Source organism: Equus caballus, chromosome 14 (genome assembly GCF_041296265.1).
Source record: "Equus caballus isolate H_3958 breed thoroughbred chromosome 14, TB-T2T, whole genome shotgun sequence".
NCBI classification, from domain to species: Eukaryota; Metazoa; Chordata; class Mammalia; order Perissodactyla; family Equidae; genus Equus; species Equus caballus.
The window spans coordinates 109,683,969-109,697,500 of record NC_091697.1 but is presented as its reverse complement, the minus strand read 5'-3'; the positions used below and the strand labels follow the sequence as shown (position 1 = coordinate 109,697,500).

Sequence of the window (13,532 nt, the reverse complement as noted above, 5' to 3'; positions counted from 1 at the left end):
CCCTAACCCGAACACGAACCCTAACCCGAACACGAACCCTAACGCGAACCCGAACCCTAACCCGAACCCGAACCCTAACCCGAACACGAACCCGAACCCGAACCCGAACCCGAACCCGAACCCTAACCCTAACCCGAACCCGAACCCTAACCCTAACCCGAACCCTAACTCTAACCCGAACCCTAACCCTAACCCCTAACCCTAACCCGAACCCTAACCCGAACCCGAACCCGAACCCGAACCCGAACCCTAGCCCTTGCCCTAGCCCTAGCCCTAACCCTAACCCTAACCCTAACCCTAGCCCTTGCCCTAGCCCTAGCCCTAACCCTAACCCTAGCCCTAACCCGAACCCGAACCCGAACCCTAACCCGAACCCGAACCCGAACCCGAACCCGAACCCTAACCCTAAGCCGAACCCTAACCCGAACCCGAACCCGAACCCTAACCCTAAGCCGAACCCGAACCCGAACCCGAACCCGAACCCGAACCCGAACCCTAACCCGAACCCGAACCCGAACCCGAACCCTAACCTAACCCTAACCCCAACCCTAACCCTAACCCTAACCCGAACCCTAACCCTAACCCTAACCTAACCCTAAGCCTAACCCTAACCCGAACCCGAACCCGAACCCGAACCTGAACCCGAACCCGAACCCGAACCCTAACCTCAACCCTAACCCTAACTTGACCTGAACCCAAACTCTACACTGACACTGACCCTAACCCAAAGCTCAAGTCTGACCCTGCTTCATAGTCTTGAGTCTCCCGACCCTGACCCTAACCCTATCCACCCTAACCATCCTTTCCACCTCACCCTCACTTTCATCCTCTCCCTGTTCCCATGAAGGTTGCCCGCCCAGGTCGTAGCTTCCTAAATCCTGGCCCTGGCCCTGACACTTGATTCTTGAGCCTGACCCTGGACCTCTAACTCTTATCCTGCTACCCTCACTCAATCTCTCCCAACGGGTAGTTTTGGGAGTGAGCACCCCTAAGACCCTGGGGGACCTCTGTCATCTTCTCCCTCAAGGCCGTATTCCTCTAGGCATCCTCCCCAAACACAGAGGATCTTCCAGGTGGGGACCATGGTTGTTGCGCCAGAGGAGACGAGGACCTTCGGAGGTGACAAGGCGGAAGAAGAAAGAAGTTGGAGGCAGCTCTGCCGTGGGGCAGCTCTGCCGTGGGGCTGAGTGTCCAGCATTCCGGCAGCACGTTCACGGCCCACAGCATGGGGACAGGGAGAGATGCCAGGCTGATGGGCAGGGGCCCCAAGGCTCTCAGGGGCCTGCCTGTGCCAGGGCCTCCGCAGAGCAGCCTGGAGAGGAGAGGGCCTGGGCCCTGCATCCACTGCTGTGGACACCTGGAACTAGGACGAGGGGCCCCCAGTGTGGAGGGGCCACAGGAGAGAAGGCCTCCGTTTCCTCAACAGGTTGGGCATGTGGAGGGGGTGACCGAAGCATTCCACATGGTCAGAGGAGTCTGTTGGACTCCGTCCTCCCGCAATGGCCCGCAGGGCTCTGAGGTCCCTGGTGGTCCTCCAGGCAGAATGGCTTGGGGACTAGGGCGACTGAGGCCCTTGTGCAGCTCAGAGGGTGCCGCACACTGGACCGTGAGTCTGGTCGGAGTCCAGAGACACATCATCCTTGTTGGAGCCTCGGGGCCCTTCGTTTGGAGGTGTGACTGTGGTCAGTGTGCAGGCCTGGTGAGAACGCCTTGTGAGTGAACTGGACGCCAGAGGGCAACAGGAAGTCGAGGGGGATGGAGGTCCCTTTCGCTGCCCCTGGAGCCTGCACACCTGCTCCTCTGCTCAGGCGGGAGCTGCGCAAGGACCCGGGGCGTCTGTGCTGCTCTCTTGTCTCCTGCCTGGGCTGCAGTGAGAGCCCTGGCCACCAGGGGGCAGGCTGTGCCCATGTGCTCAACAGAGCAACAGAAGCAGTGCAGGGATACCAGGGGTCACTCTGGGCATCCCCCTGCCTCCCACCCAAGGTGCACCTCTTACCACCAGCCTCCACCTCTACTGTGCGGGCTGCTCAGGGGGGACCAGGCTCCGAGTCCTCTCATTCACTCATTCAGCCACTGTGCCCTGAGCACTCACCCTGTGCAGGGGCCACGCAAGGCCCCAACGCCACGTTCCAGGGTGGTCCTTGCCCTCCAGGAGCTCACAGTCTGCCGGCTCCCAGGCCTCCCAGGGGCTATCTTGCTGTAACTGAGAACAGTTATGAACACGGCTGGGGAGAAGGGCGAGCAGTCAGGGGCCTTAGGGAGGTCTTATCTGAGGAGATGGACGGGGCAAGGAGCCCCTAGGAAGAGACGTTGTTTCCTTGGTGACAGATTCCAGGACAGCTTTGCACCCTGGTGGCTGGACGCCTGTGTTCTAGAGTCAGCCCTCCCAGCTCACATGGGCAGAGACGCAGCAGTGGGCAAGACATCCTCCCACTGTATTCCGCTTCCCAAGGCTCTGGGCGCAGGAGACCCGAGGGAGAGCTGGCCAGAGGTACAGAAGAGCTCAGCCCACATCCCAGTGCCCCTGGCCATTCGGCAGGAGGGGCCCCAAAGTGACACAGGGAAGCCCAAGAAGGCCAGTCAGCCCAGGTAACCACTGAGACCCACTCTCCCAGACCGGCAGGACCCGGGTCGCGCTGGCTCTTGCCCTCATGGAATCCCAGTATGGGGAGGGAGACTATGGAGGAGCAGACAAGGCAGGAAGTTGTTGGGATGAGGCCGTGTTTGGGGAGAGAGGGGGAGGGGTCAGAGAAGGCTTCCCTGAGGAGGGGTTGTGTGACCTGAGATTTGGGAGTAGCTACTGATCAGCTGCCCTTGCCGAGGGCTCCCCCAGGCCACACCCTCATGAGTGCTTGCACTGGGACACACTGGGATGCACCAGGATGGGGCTGGCCTAGCACAGCAAGTTTGGGGACCCCGGGGGTTGGGGTGGCAGAGGTGGGGCCTGGTCCAGACTTCTTCCCTATGTGCTTGAAGGAGGTGTTTGAGTGACTCTCAATGGCCAGGCTTCCTGTGGCCACTGCTGGGAGCCAGCAGAGTCTGAGGGGGACACTGGGGTCCCGACCCCTGAGCGGAGCAGAGGGCAGACCCTCCAGCTGAGGCAGCCTTTGCGGAGGTAAGCTCCACTCCCTGGGAGAGGTTGGGGGCCGGGCCCCATCAGGGAGTGGACAGCAGTCCTCCAGGCCCTGCCTCGGTGTCCCCTCGAGGGTGATTTTGCAGGTCAGGGAGGGACAGTGAGCACCTGTTCCACTCTCCTGCTTCAGGAGCACTTTTCCCTCCTCCACAGATGGGCTGGACCCCCAGCAAGGGCTGCGTGGGGTGGGGCTGTGGGGCCACGGTGGGCACCTCCACCTGGGGCTTCCTCTGACTCTGCTGTCCTCCCACCTTCTCCTGGCACCAGTTCAAGACTGGGCAGGTGGTGCTGTCCTGAGTTTCTTTCTGATTTAGTTGTTTGAGTCAGTCTCACTAAAGGTTAGTCCATTTTTTCAGAGAAACAGCTTTTGGGTTGCTGATTTTCTCTATTGCTGTTCTGCTGTCTGACATTCATCTATGCTCTGATATTTCTCAGGTTTACTTGGCTCATTTTCTAGTTCACAAAGAGCATCCTCTAACTGACCTGTGGCAATAGCCAGCCTCAGGACTGCCATCTCCAGGGTGTGACTGGCTGGGTAAACATTTACCGACTGGAGTGGCCTGGGACACCTCTGGATTGGTTTCACCACTGGACCCCTCTTCTCGCTCGGCATGACGCCTGACCACTGGCAGGCTTACCTGGACTCCCGCAGAATGCCTGCTGCTCCCTGGGAGCCAGAGGACCAGCTGACTTCAGCTGAGCAGTGCTGATGTGTGGCGTGGTGGCTGCCTGCTGTCAGGCACTGCCCTAGCACACTTCGCTCTTCCTCTGCAGGTACGGGTCACTGCCAACTGTCCCCAGGCACCCGGAGCACCTGCCCACCCACTGGCTCTGACTGAAGCTCTCTCCTCGTGTCCATAGCACCTGCTCATGACCCTCCTAGGGGTTCTGGCCCTGCCTCCCAGCCCTGTAGCCTTTCTCAGGCTAGATAGAATCTCAGATCCCATCAAGAACAACTAGAGTGAGTATCTTGCCAACCCTCTCCCCACCCCTCCCCTAGGAGAGGAGAAATCCCCTTCACACACGTCGCTCTCCACCGGGTGAGTAAGGAGGGGCCGGCTGAGTCCCACTGACATTCTCTCGTGCCACTGCCAGGGCCAGGCACCAAGGGCTTTAGGAAACCACAAGGGGTGGGGCCGGTGGGAAGGCAAGATTTTGGAGGTGGTGAGAGAGTGAATTTTTGTATAAAAGATTTTAAAAAATTACTGATTGGGACAATATTTGTTGTAAATAGCAAAGGCTACACTTGAATATGATCTTAAAATCCTCTTTCTACAATAGCCTGGGAGTTGTGGTTTTGTTCTTTCACTTCCTGTGTTGAAATGAGACACAGACTCTCTCGTTCCTCATCCAATAAGAAGTCCTGCAGGGTCATCCATTTATTTTAGGGAGAAGTGGGAAGGGCCAGCCACCCTCTGCTGCTGAAGGACACGCCCAAGTCCCCCTGACTCAGAGAACATGTGTGCTTCAGCATCATTGAACCAGACAAGGAGCTGAGACAGTGCTCCAGAATCCTGGGACCCAGAGATTAGAGGTACTTTCACAGACAGAGCAACCAGCGCTGAAGCATGGGTGTCTTTCACAGTGACACTTGCCAGGACCTCCTCCTGGCCCAGGACAGTGGCTGCCTTCACACTCTGGAGGAAGAGGGAGCATCTTCTGCTGCTTTTGCTGAGGTATCTTTTGACCACCAATCGGGAAACCGTAGTTTCTAAGATCAAACTCTGGAGTCCCATCAGCCCTACGTGGGGAAAACTGCAAAACATAAGAGCATACAGTGTGGAGGACAAGGTCAGAGGAAGGGGATCTGCAGACGGGCTGAGGTGGGCAGGACTTTCCATTCTCAGTCCCCTGGGCCCAGACCCAGATGCGATCCTCCTGGGACCCTGTCTCTGACCTCATAATTCCTTTTCCTGCTTACTTCTTATCCAGAGGAAAGGCTTGTGATGGAGTTTAGGGCTACAGCTGGGCATCACTCCATGAGCATTCCTGCTGCCCACGATGAGGATTTCCAGCTGCCCTGCAATGCCTTGTACAATTGCTTTCACCGAGATGGCCCAGATGGCCCCCAGCACCCTGTGGTCACTCCTCTCCAGCTGGGGCTGAATGTCACGGGGCGGGAAGGGCTGAGAGGCAGCCTGCTGGGCAGGGAGGAGGGCACCATCAGGACTAATGACCACGGGCAGTGGACACAGCCTTATCAGTCAAATACTGGAATGCTTCCAGGCGGGGAGAGGGGACACACACTGCCTGGAGCTCAAACGCCCTCCCAGGACCCCTAGTTCAGGAACCAAAGGGCTAGCACTAGGCACAGCCCCCAGCCCGCATCCTGCTCGGTGTTTTCAACATCCCAAGTATATGGTCTGCAAAGGCAAGAGCAAGACGAATCGTGGGGAGATTCTGAGTTGTTCCCCTCCTCCCCGATGGCTACAAGTGTCACCCAGACACACAGCAGGGCTCACCTCTGCTGGGCCCAAAGGGACTGTGCAAGGAGATACTGTTGAATGCAAGTGGGCATGCAAGAAGTGGATAGGACGGAGGGAAATGGAACAAGTGGTGCTTGGATCACATGTTGACTGTGAAATAGGTAACTGATGGCTTAGCGGGTGGTGCAGAATTATTGTGCAAAGAAAGAGTGATGAATTGGCAGTGTGCAAAGAATGGTTATTGATTTGCAGAGTGTGCAAGAACTATCAAATGGCACACAACAGCTATGCAGGAGGGAAGCTGGAAGGAGAATAGTGAAGAGTTGTTGCCAACCTGGCCCCAGTGTGTTCAGAGCCACTGTGGCACAGTGGGGGCACAACACTGTTGAATAGCACACAGTGGGTGCGAGAGACGAGAGTCTGACGGTGAGCAGGGGAGGAGCAATGGTCAAATGCAGCAGGTGTGCTGAAGTGAAAGCTAGATGGAGCAAAATGCACCTGCATAGATTGGTTGTTGAATTGCACATGGCGAGTGTGTAAATAGTGACTTTGGATGGCAAATAACAGGTGTGCAAAGTGTGAAGCTGGAGAATGACGTCAACACTGGCTGTTGAACTATATATACAGCAAGTCTGCAAGGAGTGACTAAATGGCTGAGCAGGCATGCAAATAATGGAATTTGGACAGCACAGGACGTGCGACAGGGTGGCTGCTGAATAACCCAGATAGCGTGCAGAGCAGTTTAGTCACACAGCATGCCCAGACAGTGGCTCAAACACTCAGGGAAGTATGGAAAGAGCGACTGAGGAACGGCAGTGTGTGGGGCAGGCGTAGAAGCTGAAGGTGCAGCATAAGTGCATGAGAAGGCAACTACTCAGGGAGGCGCTTCCGAATGTTGGAGGCACTGGGTGGGGCAGAGTAGCTGCTGGATCTCAGAGAACACGTGGGGAGGGATGACAACAGCCAGTTGTATGTGCCAACTTGGCCAGGCCATGGCGCCCAGCTGTTTGGTTGATGCCAGTCTTTATGTTGCTGTGAAGGCATTTTTTGATGTGATTAACATTTAACTTGTCAGACTTTGAGTAGAGCAGACTGCCTCCCATGATGTAGGTGAGCCTCATCCAACCAGCTGAAGGTCTTAAGAGCAAGGACTGAGGTTTCCCAAAGCAGCAGCAATTCTGCCTCTAGACCACATATAGATACCCTGCCTGAATGTCCAGCCTTTGGACCCAAGACTGCACATCAGCTCTTCCCTGGGTCTCCAGCCTGCCCTGCAGATGTCACACTCATCAGCTCCCAACATCCCTCTCTACATGAAGCCTATTGGTTTCATTCCTCTGGAGAACACTAAAACCACGACCACTGAGTGGCAGTGGGTGTGCAAGGAGTGGAAACTGGATGGTGCAGATAAGTGTACAAAGTTTAAAAAATAGAACACTGTGCAATGATTGATTTTTGCCTGGCACAGAGGAGATGTGCAAGGTTTGGAAGCTGGACGGGGCAGGATGAGTGTGTGAAGTGTGGTTGTCAAATCAAACACTGCTTGCAAAGTCACTCTGGATGGCCAAGAGCGGGTGTGGCCATCCCAACTCCTGAGTCCCCAGCATGCTCCCCCAGCCTCCTGACCACAGGTCCGACTCGCCAACACCTCGCCACCCACCCCCTCGCTGGAGCCAGAGCTCCCAGTCCTGGCAGGGCCTCACGGGGACGAGGGGCCTGGATCCTCTGGACAGGGCTCCGGGTCCTGAGGATGCCAATGGGAGCCAGGACAGTATCAGAGGCCCTAAGAACAGGAACTGTGCCTGGGATACTGAGGTGACAAGGCTCAACAGACAGGGGACACGTCTCAGACCACATGGGAGGACAGAGCTTTATTTCCAGAAAGGGCCCTGGAGCAGGTGCCTTGTGGGTCCCATCAGGATGTGTCCTGCTGGCCCTGGCGGCATGCACTAGAGGGACACGGTGGCGGCAATGACCTCCTCCAGCTGTTGCAGGAGCTCCTCCGGCCGCGGTGAGAACGTGCTAGTGTCCACTCTCTGGAAGTCGGGGTGGGCCACCACGGACGCCAGCACCTCAGCAATCCGCCCGACGTCGAAAGCCGCCTGCTGGGGGCCCAACCCAGCACCCTCACCGCCTCCCACCTCCCCAGGGCCCGTCCCCTTCGTCAGAAGGTGGAGCCTCCTCTCAGCGATGACTTTGAGGAAGTGGTAAAATTCTGTGAAATTGATCCCAGAGCAGGACCTCATGATGACCTGGCCAGAGAGGGGCAGCCAGTGAGCTGCTGCTCACATGCAGCTCCAGGAGAGTTCTGCTAGCCGTGGACCGAGTGCAGGCTACGAAGGATGCAGGCTGTGAAGGACACAGCCCAGCCCTCGAGGATGGAGACCAAGACACAGGAGGCAGCAGCGAGGACAGGTCTGAGCTCCGCAGCCTAGACGCCCCTGAATGGGCCTCACATAGGCAGCCAGCATGCCACCAGCAGCCAGCATGCCACCAACGCTGCAGCCTGGCCTATGGGCCACACCCTCCCCCAGCTACAGGCTGAGCAGGGGCCACCCCACACCCTCCCCCGAGACTGCAGGCTATGCAGGGGCCACCCCACACCGTCCCCCAGCTGTAGGTTATGCTGGGGCCACCCGCACTCTCCCCTAGCTGTGGCTCTGGCCCTGGTGAGCCCCTCCCTGCTGCCCAGGTTGCCCCACCTGGCAGTGGTGGTGCCAGTCGGGCATGGTGTCCTTCCACTGGATGACCTCCTGCTGTACAGCACAGAGCTCCTGCTGCAGGAAGTGCCACATGTTGGCCAGGTTACAGCCGTTGACCCAGTTGTGGTTGATGGAGATGGTGTCTTCCTGTAAGGGGCAGGGCGCAGGCTGTCCCCATGAGCCCACAGCAGGCACCGTCCCCGCTCCCATCCTGAGGTCCCCCTAGGCCTCCAATACGGGCCAGGAAGGAAGTGGAACAGGGCTGGGTCATCTGAGCCCACAGCTAACCCAGATCGGGGTTTCCTGAGGGTCTGGGACAACCCCACTGTGTGAGGACCCCTTGCCCCCTCTGTCTAGGAAAGCAACACAGGAGGGAGGAAAACCGGGGCTGGGGCCTCAGCAGTGCTAGACGCAAGAACCAAGAGGCCCACACAGGACCAGCCAGTGTGGCCCACCCCACCCCACAGCCGGGCCCTCCCAGAGGAACAGCCTGCCTCCTGTGAGATCAGGAGCAGGGCATGGCCTTCTCTGTGCAAGAAGCCGACTAGGAAGGCGGCGAGGGAGAGGCCCACCGGGCAGCCTGAGGGGCACAGGCAAATGGGGTCAGGGCCGCCTGGGGGCCCTGCGGCTTGTCTCCTGGGCCTGCCTGGGTCAGGTCATGGGTGAGGGGCAGGGAGTGCCCACCCTACCAGGTTGTGAACTTGGTGGTGCCACCCGCTGGGCACAAAGACCATCTCGCCTGCCTCTTGCGTGACCTCCAGTGGCGGGCCACAGAGATGGCGCGTGGGGTACAGGCGGCTGTCAAGGAGTGCAGGGGAGGTCACGTCGTAGGGCAGGCCGCCGTGGCAGTCCCGCAGGGCTTCCTCTTGTCCTGGCGGGAAGAAGAACCACTTTTTTCTCCCGCAGATGTTGACGGACCAGCTGAAGGAGCGGAAGATGTCAGCGTGGAACGGCGACCTGCGCAAGAGCTCCCGTTGGTGCCTCGCGGCTTGGGGGCAGGCTCTGCTCCTTCTGAAGAGGTAGCTGCGCCCAGAGGCCTAAGGTCCCCAGATATCACAAGTGGCCTATGAGCCAGGTGGGCAGGCCAAACCTCCCCCAGTCCAGAATGCCGGGCTGGAGGTACTCGGGCTCTGGGTGGGGCCACGGAGCAAATATAGGAAGTGAGCTTGGAAATGCCAGGCCTGGCACCGACTCCGTGGCCCGGCTCATGGGTCTCCCAGGGGCTCTGGGCACCAGCAGGAAGGCCCAGGAGTGATGGGGACAGCACGTAGGACAGGGGCGGGAGCAGTCAGGCAGTTACCAGGTGCCAGCGGGCCCCATGTAGACAAAGCGGTAATCATCCACGTCCAGGGCGTCCCAGTACTCATTGAGCCAGTCGGACGAGAAGTACACGGGTAGAGTGAACACGTCTTCCGCCGAGGAGTCCCTTGGGAGAGTGAGCGGCACGAGGCTGCAGCAGGAGTGGTGCGAGCCCACATCCCAGCACCAGCACCACGCCGCAAACACAGGAGATGTCAGGACAGTTTTGGAACATGAGCGACCCTGAGCTGCCTTCTGGAGCCAGTACCAACTGCTGGCTGAATGGGGCCACCTCGGACCACTCAGTCCCAGTCCAGTCACTGGATGACCACAGCCCTGAGACCCCAGCTGAGCCCCACCCAAAGGACAGAACCAGACCAGAGCAGATGGAACGGCCCGGGGTGCTGTGACACAGCCTAGGCAACCCACACAGGAAGCGACCCAGACGCCATGGCCTCTCTCATGCCAGTTCCAGGACTTCAGCCTCTGGTTGAGCTGGGCCCCTAAATGCACCATCGGCATCATGCTGGCTCCCCAAATTCGTGAGTCTCTTACCTGTTTTCACCACAACATGGACCTCTGCCAAGTGGACACAAAGCCACAGGCCCCAGCAGAATGGCCCTGTATGCTGAGACCCTTCCACCCCCATCTCTCAAGCACTCACTCCCACGGTCCATTCCCACAACCCAAACACAGAGCATACTAAACCAGCCCAAGGAGAAGGCAGCTCTACTGACAACACGCTGGAACAAGGCCCTGGACCCCACACCACTCCTGGTCAGAGGTCAGGACAGAGGAGAGCACAGCCCCAACAGCACCAAACCACTCGCAGTTCCCCAAAAGCCAGGCCGTTCTGCTGCTGCTGTGCCTCTGTGTGCCGACAGGCTCCTACTTATCCTTCAAAACCCTGCTCAGACACGACGTCTCATGGCTACCACTGCCTGTCTGACCTAGGCCTTCCTCCGCTCTTTCTATTTTTAAGGTTGTCAGGGAAAACACAGGACACTCAGTCTAACTGGATCTCAAGCCAACAATGAACAAATTCCAGGACAAGTATGCCCTGTGCAAGACTTAGGACATACTTATACCAAAAGAACCACTTGTGCTTATCTGAAGCCCAAATCCACAGTGCATGAGTGCTGGGGTCTGTGTGTCCCCAAGGGTCAAGACCAGCGTCTGGTGGCGTCTGATTCCCGGTCCACGGCCAGCTCTCTGTGCCCAAGAAGAGCACTGTGGGAGCGCCAAGGGCACGCTGTGAGCGGGCCTGTGCATCTCCTGCCCTTCAGGACTGGTCTTGGGGATCGCAGGGGCTGAATTCTAGCCTCGTTTTACCTCTGTGAGCCTTCATCTCCACATCAGAAAACAAGAATCCAGTGGTCCACCCATTCGTCCAACGTTAACTGAGTACCTCCTCCATGCCAGGACCTGAGCCAGCTGCTGGGGTCTGACTACGACCCCTCTCTGCCTGTGAGAAGCACATACCTGGGCAGGGGAGATGGACGAAAAACCTGAGAACCACCTCACAGAGCGGGAGCGCCTGCCAGAGCAAGGTGCTTCCCAGGGCAGCAGCAGCCGAGCCCCAAGTGGAAGGAGGGTGTGGCAGGTGGGGCCGCCTGGGAACAGCCTTGGTAAAGAGCTACTGTTGCTCATCAGGGACAGAGATTGTACCCAGCACACAGTCCCGCTGGAAAGACCTGCCCGACCTCAGCAAGCCTGGCAGCCGGGTGCAGGACTCGAGGCGGGGCAGCCAGTCAGGAGGCAGCCACAGCCGAGGATGAGATCAGGCCTGACCTGGAGAAGTGGTGCTGCAGAGGAGAGGCTAGTCTGGGGCGTCCAAGAGGATGGCAAACGCCAGGTACTGCCCATTAGACATCATGAGCCACCAGCTCTGGGCAAACCTGACAAAGAAGAGGTGGTGACTACAGCCCACCTGGCTCTGCGAGGCCCACACTGCTCACAGTGGCCCACTCGTGCAGCTGTCCCAGAGGGCCACCGTCGAGAGAATGAAATCCCACTGTGCAGAAGAGGGCAGGTCCCAACACGGACTCAGAGGCCCCACTGGGCAGAGAGCTCCTGCGTGTGCAGGCTGGAGGGCTCTTTACCTGCACAGGTGCCAGTCTTTGAGATAGAGGCAGCCGCGGGAAGAGGAGTAGTCCCCTTGGATATACTCTCTCCAGTAGCTGATGTAGTCTCGGAGAAGCATGTGTTCTTTGGGGTTCGAGTTGTACTCCTGGACCCCGCAGTTCGCGACAGGTACGACCACGTCTCCTGAAACGAGAGGGTCAGGCAGAGAATGTCTGTCCTCTGGGCCCTGTTCCCCTTCAACTCACTGCCGCACATCTGTGGGCGAGTTCCGCTCCCACCCTGCTCCGGGATCCGGGATCCGGGATCCGGGATCCGGGATCCGAAATCCGGGACCCTGCCCTCTGCTCCGACCCTGGCTCTCTCATCACCGCCCTCCGCGCTCCAACCCGGGATCCGCTCGCGCGCGCCCTCCACGGTCTCACCCGGGCCCCTCGTCCCCGCCCTCCGCGGTGCGACCCGGGCCCCTTGCGCGCGCCCTCCGCGGTCTCACCCGGGCCCCCTCGCGCGCGCCTTCGACGGTCCGACACGGGCCCTCGCGCGCGCCCCCCGCGATCTCACCCGGGCCCCTAGTCCCCTCCCTCCGCGGTCCGACAAGGGCCCCTCGCGCGCGCCCTCCGCGGTCTCACCCAGGCCCCCTCGCGCGCGCCCTCCGCGGTCCGACACGGGCCCCCGCGCGCGGCCCCCGCGGTCTCACCCGGGCCCCTCGTCCCCGCCCTCTGCGGTCCGACACGGGCCCCCTCGCGCGCGCCCTCCGCGATCTCACCCGGGCCCCTCGTCCCCGCCCTCCGCGGTCCGACACGGGCCCCCTCGCGCGCGCCCTCCGCGGTCTCACCCGGGCCCCTCGTCCCCGCCCTCCGCGGTCCGACACGGGCCCCCTCGCACGCGCCCTCCGCGATCCGACCCGGACCCACTCGCGCGCGCCCTCCGCGGTCCCACCCGGGCCCCTCGTCTCCGCCTGCGGGCCCGTCCTCACCGTAGCGCCGAAGCAGGTACTCAAAGTCGGGCTTCCCGCCCGGCGTCACCCAGTGGCTCCTGCTGCCCCAGCCCTCAGTGAAGGCGCTGGAGAAAACGCACGGCTCGTTGGGCAGCAGGTAGCCCTTGACGAAGTCCGCGTAGGAAAAGGCGTCTGGCCTCTCGATGAAGTCCACGCGGTCCGGGGTCCGGCCGACCCTGCCGGGGAGACGCCCCCGGAGGCCTCGGAAGTGGCTCTCCGCGAACACGCGCGTCTCCCTGTCCATCCCGGCCCGGGGCTGCGGGGCCGCCGGGGGGCGGGCGGCGTCGCCGTGGTCGGGGGTCGGCCGCGGACGGAGGGTCGCCGGGGTCGGGGGGTCCCGGGGTCGGGGGTCGGCCGCGGACGCAGGGTTGCTGGGGTAGGGGGAGTCGGGGGTCAGCCGGGGTTGGGGGGGTCGGCCGCCGACGGAGGGCCCAGCGCCGCGGCCCGACTCCGAGGACACCGCGGCCCGGCTAGGACCCGGGACCCGGTGTCCGGACTCCCACTTGCTCGTTCTTTAAACTGGGAGATGGAAAAGGAAGCACTTACTAAAACTACTTCCGGCGCAGACGCTGTGGGCACCGGCTGCTCACAGCCCCTCGCCGGCCGCGCAAACACCGCGAGGCATAGGCGCTCAGGACCCGGGTCAGCACCGCGCAGCCGAGCGGAACCAAGAGCCCGCGGGCCGAGTTCCTGCCCGAGGCCGAACCGCGGCGCGCCGGGCCCTGGGCGCATGCGCGCAGCCCGCTGCGGCCCGCCCACGGCGCCTCCGACCCGGCTCCGCGTCCGCCCGGCGTCGGAGTCTGTCAGACGGCGTGGGACCGCTTCTCGCCGTCCTCCGGCCTCCCCAGCGACTCAGGTAAGCGGCTAGACCTGAGCCCAAAGCCCTTCTGGCC

The 13,532-nt window shown here is 60.5% G+C and overlaps 2 protein-coding genes across 5 annotated transcripts in view; one reads left to right on the top strand and one right to left on the bottom strand.

The window, feature by feature from the left end:
• Positions 1 to 7,415: 7,415 nt before the first annotated feature.
• JMJD4 (jumonji domain containing 4) lies at positions 7,416 to 13,313 on the bottom strand. Of its 3 annotated transcripts, XM_070233587.1 has the most exons (7): positions 13,186 to 13,313; positions 12,619 to 13,010; positions 11,663 to 11,828; positions 9,562 to 9,687; positions 8,951 to 9,218; positions 8,262 to 8,408; positions 7,416 to 7,811 (listed from the first exon to the last, which is right to left on the bottom strand). In XM_070233587.1, exons 2-7 carry the CDS (start codon positions 12,881 to 12,883, stop codon positions 7,509 to 7,511), a joined length of 1,275 nt encoding a protein of 424 aa, XP_070089688.1. In that variant the 5' UTR covers positions 12,884 to 13,010; positions 13,186 to 13,313; the 3' UTR covers positions 7,416 to 7,508. The 3 variants fall into 3 exon arrangements, with proteins under 3 accessions (XP_070089688.1, XP_023474113.1, XP_023474114.1); XM_023618345.2 differs by lacking the exon at positions 13,186 to 13,313 and having other exon boundaries at positions 12,619 to 13,053; XM_023618346.2 differs by lacking the exons at positions 12,619 to 13,010; positions 13,186 to 13,313 and having other exon boundaries at positions 9,562 to 11,042.
• SNAP47 (synaptosome associated protein 47) overlaps positions 13,166 to 13,532 on the top strand; it is a 53,639-nt gene continuing 53,272 nt past the window's right edge. For both annotated transcript variants that reach the window (XM_023618342.2, XM_023618344.2), the window contains exon 1: positions 13,166 to 13,495. In XM_023618342.2, coding sequence (XP_023474110.2) covers positions 13,166 to 13,495 — 330 coding nt within the window. The remainder of the gene's footprint in view (positions 13,496 to 13,532) is intronic.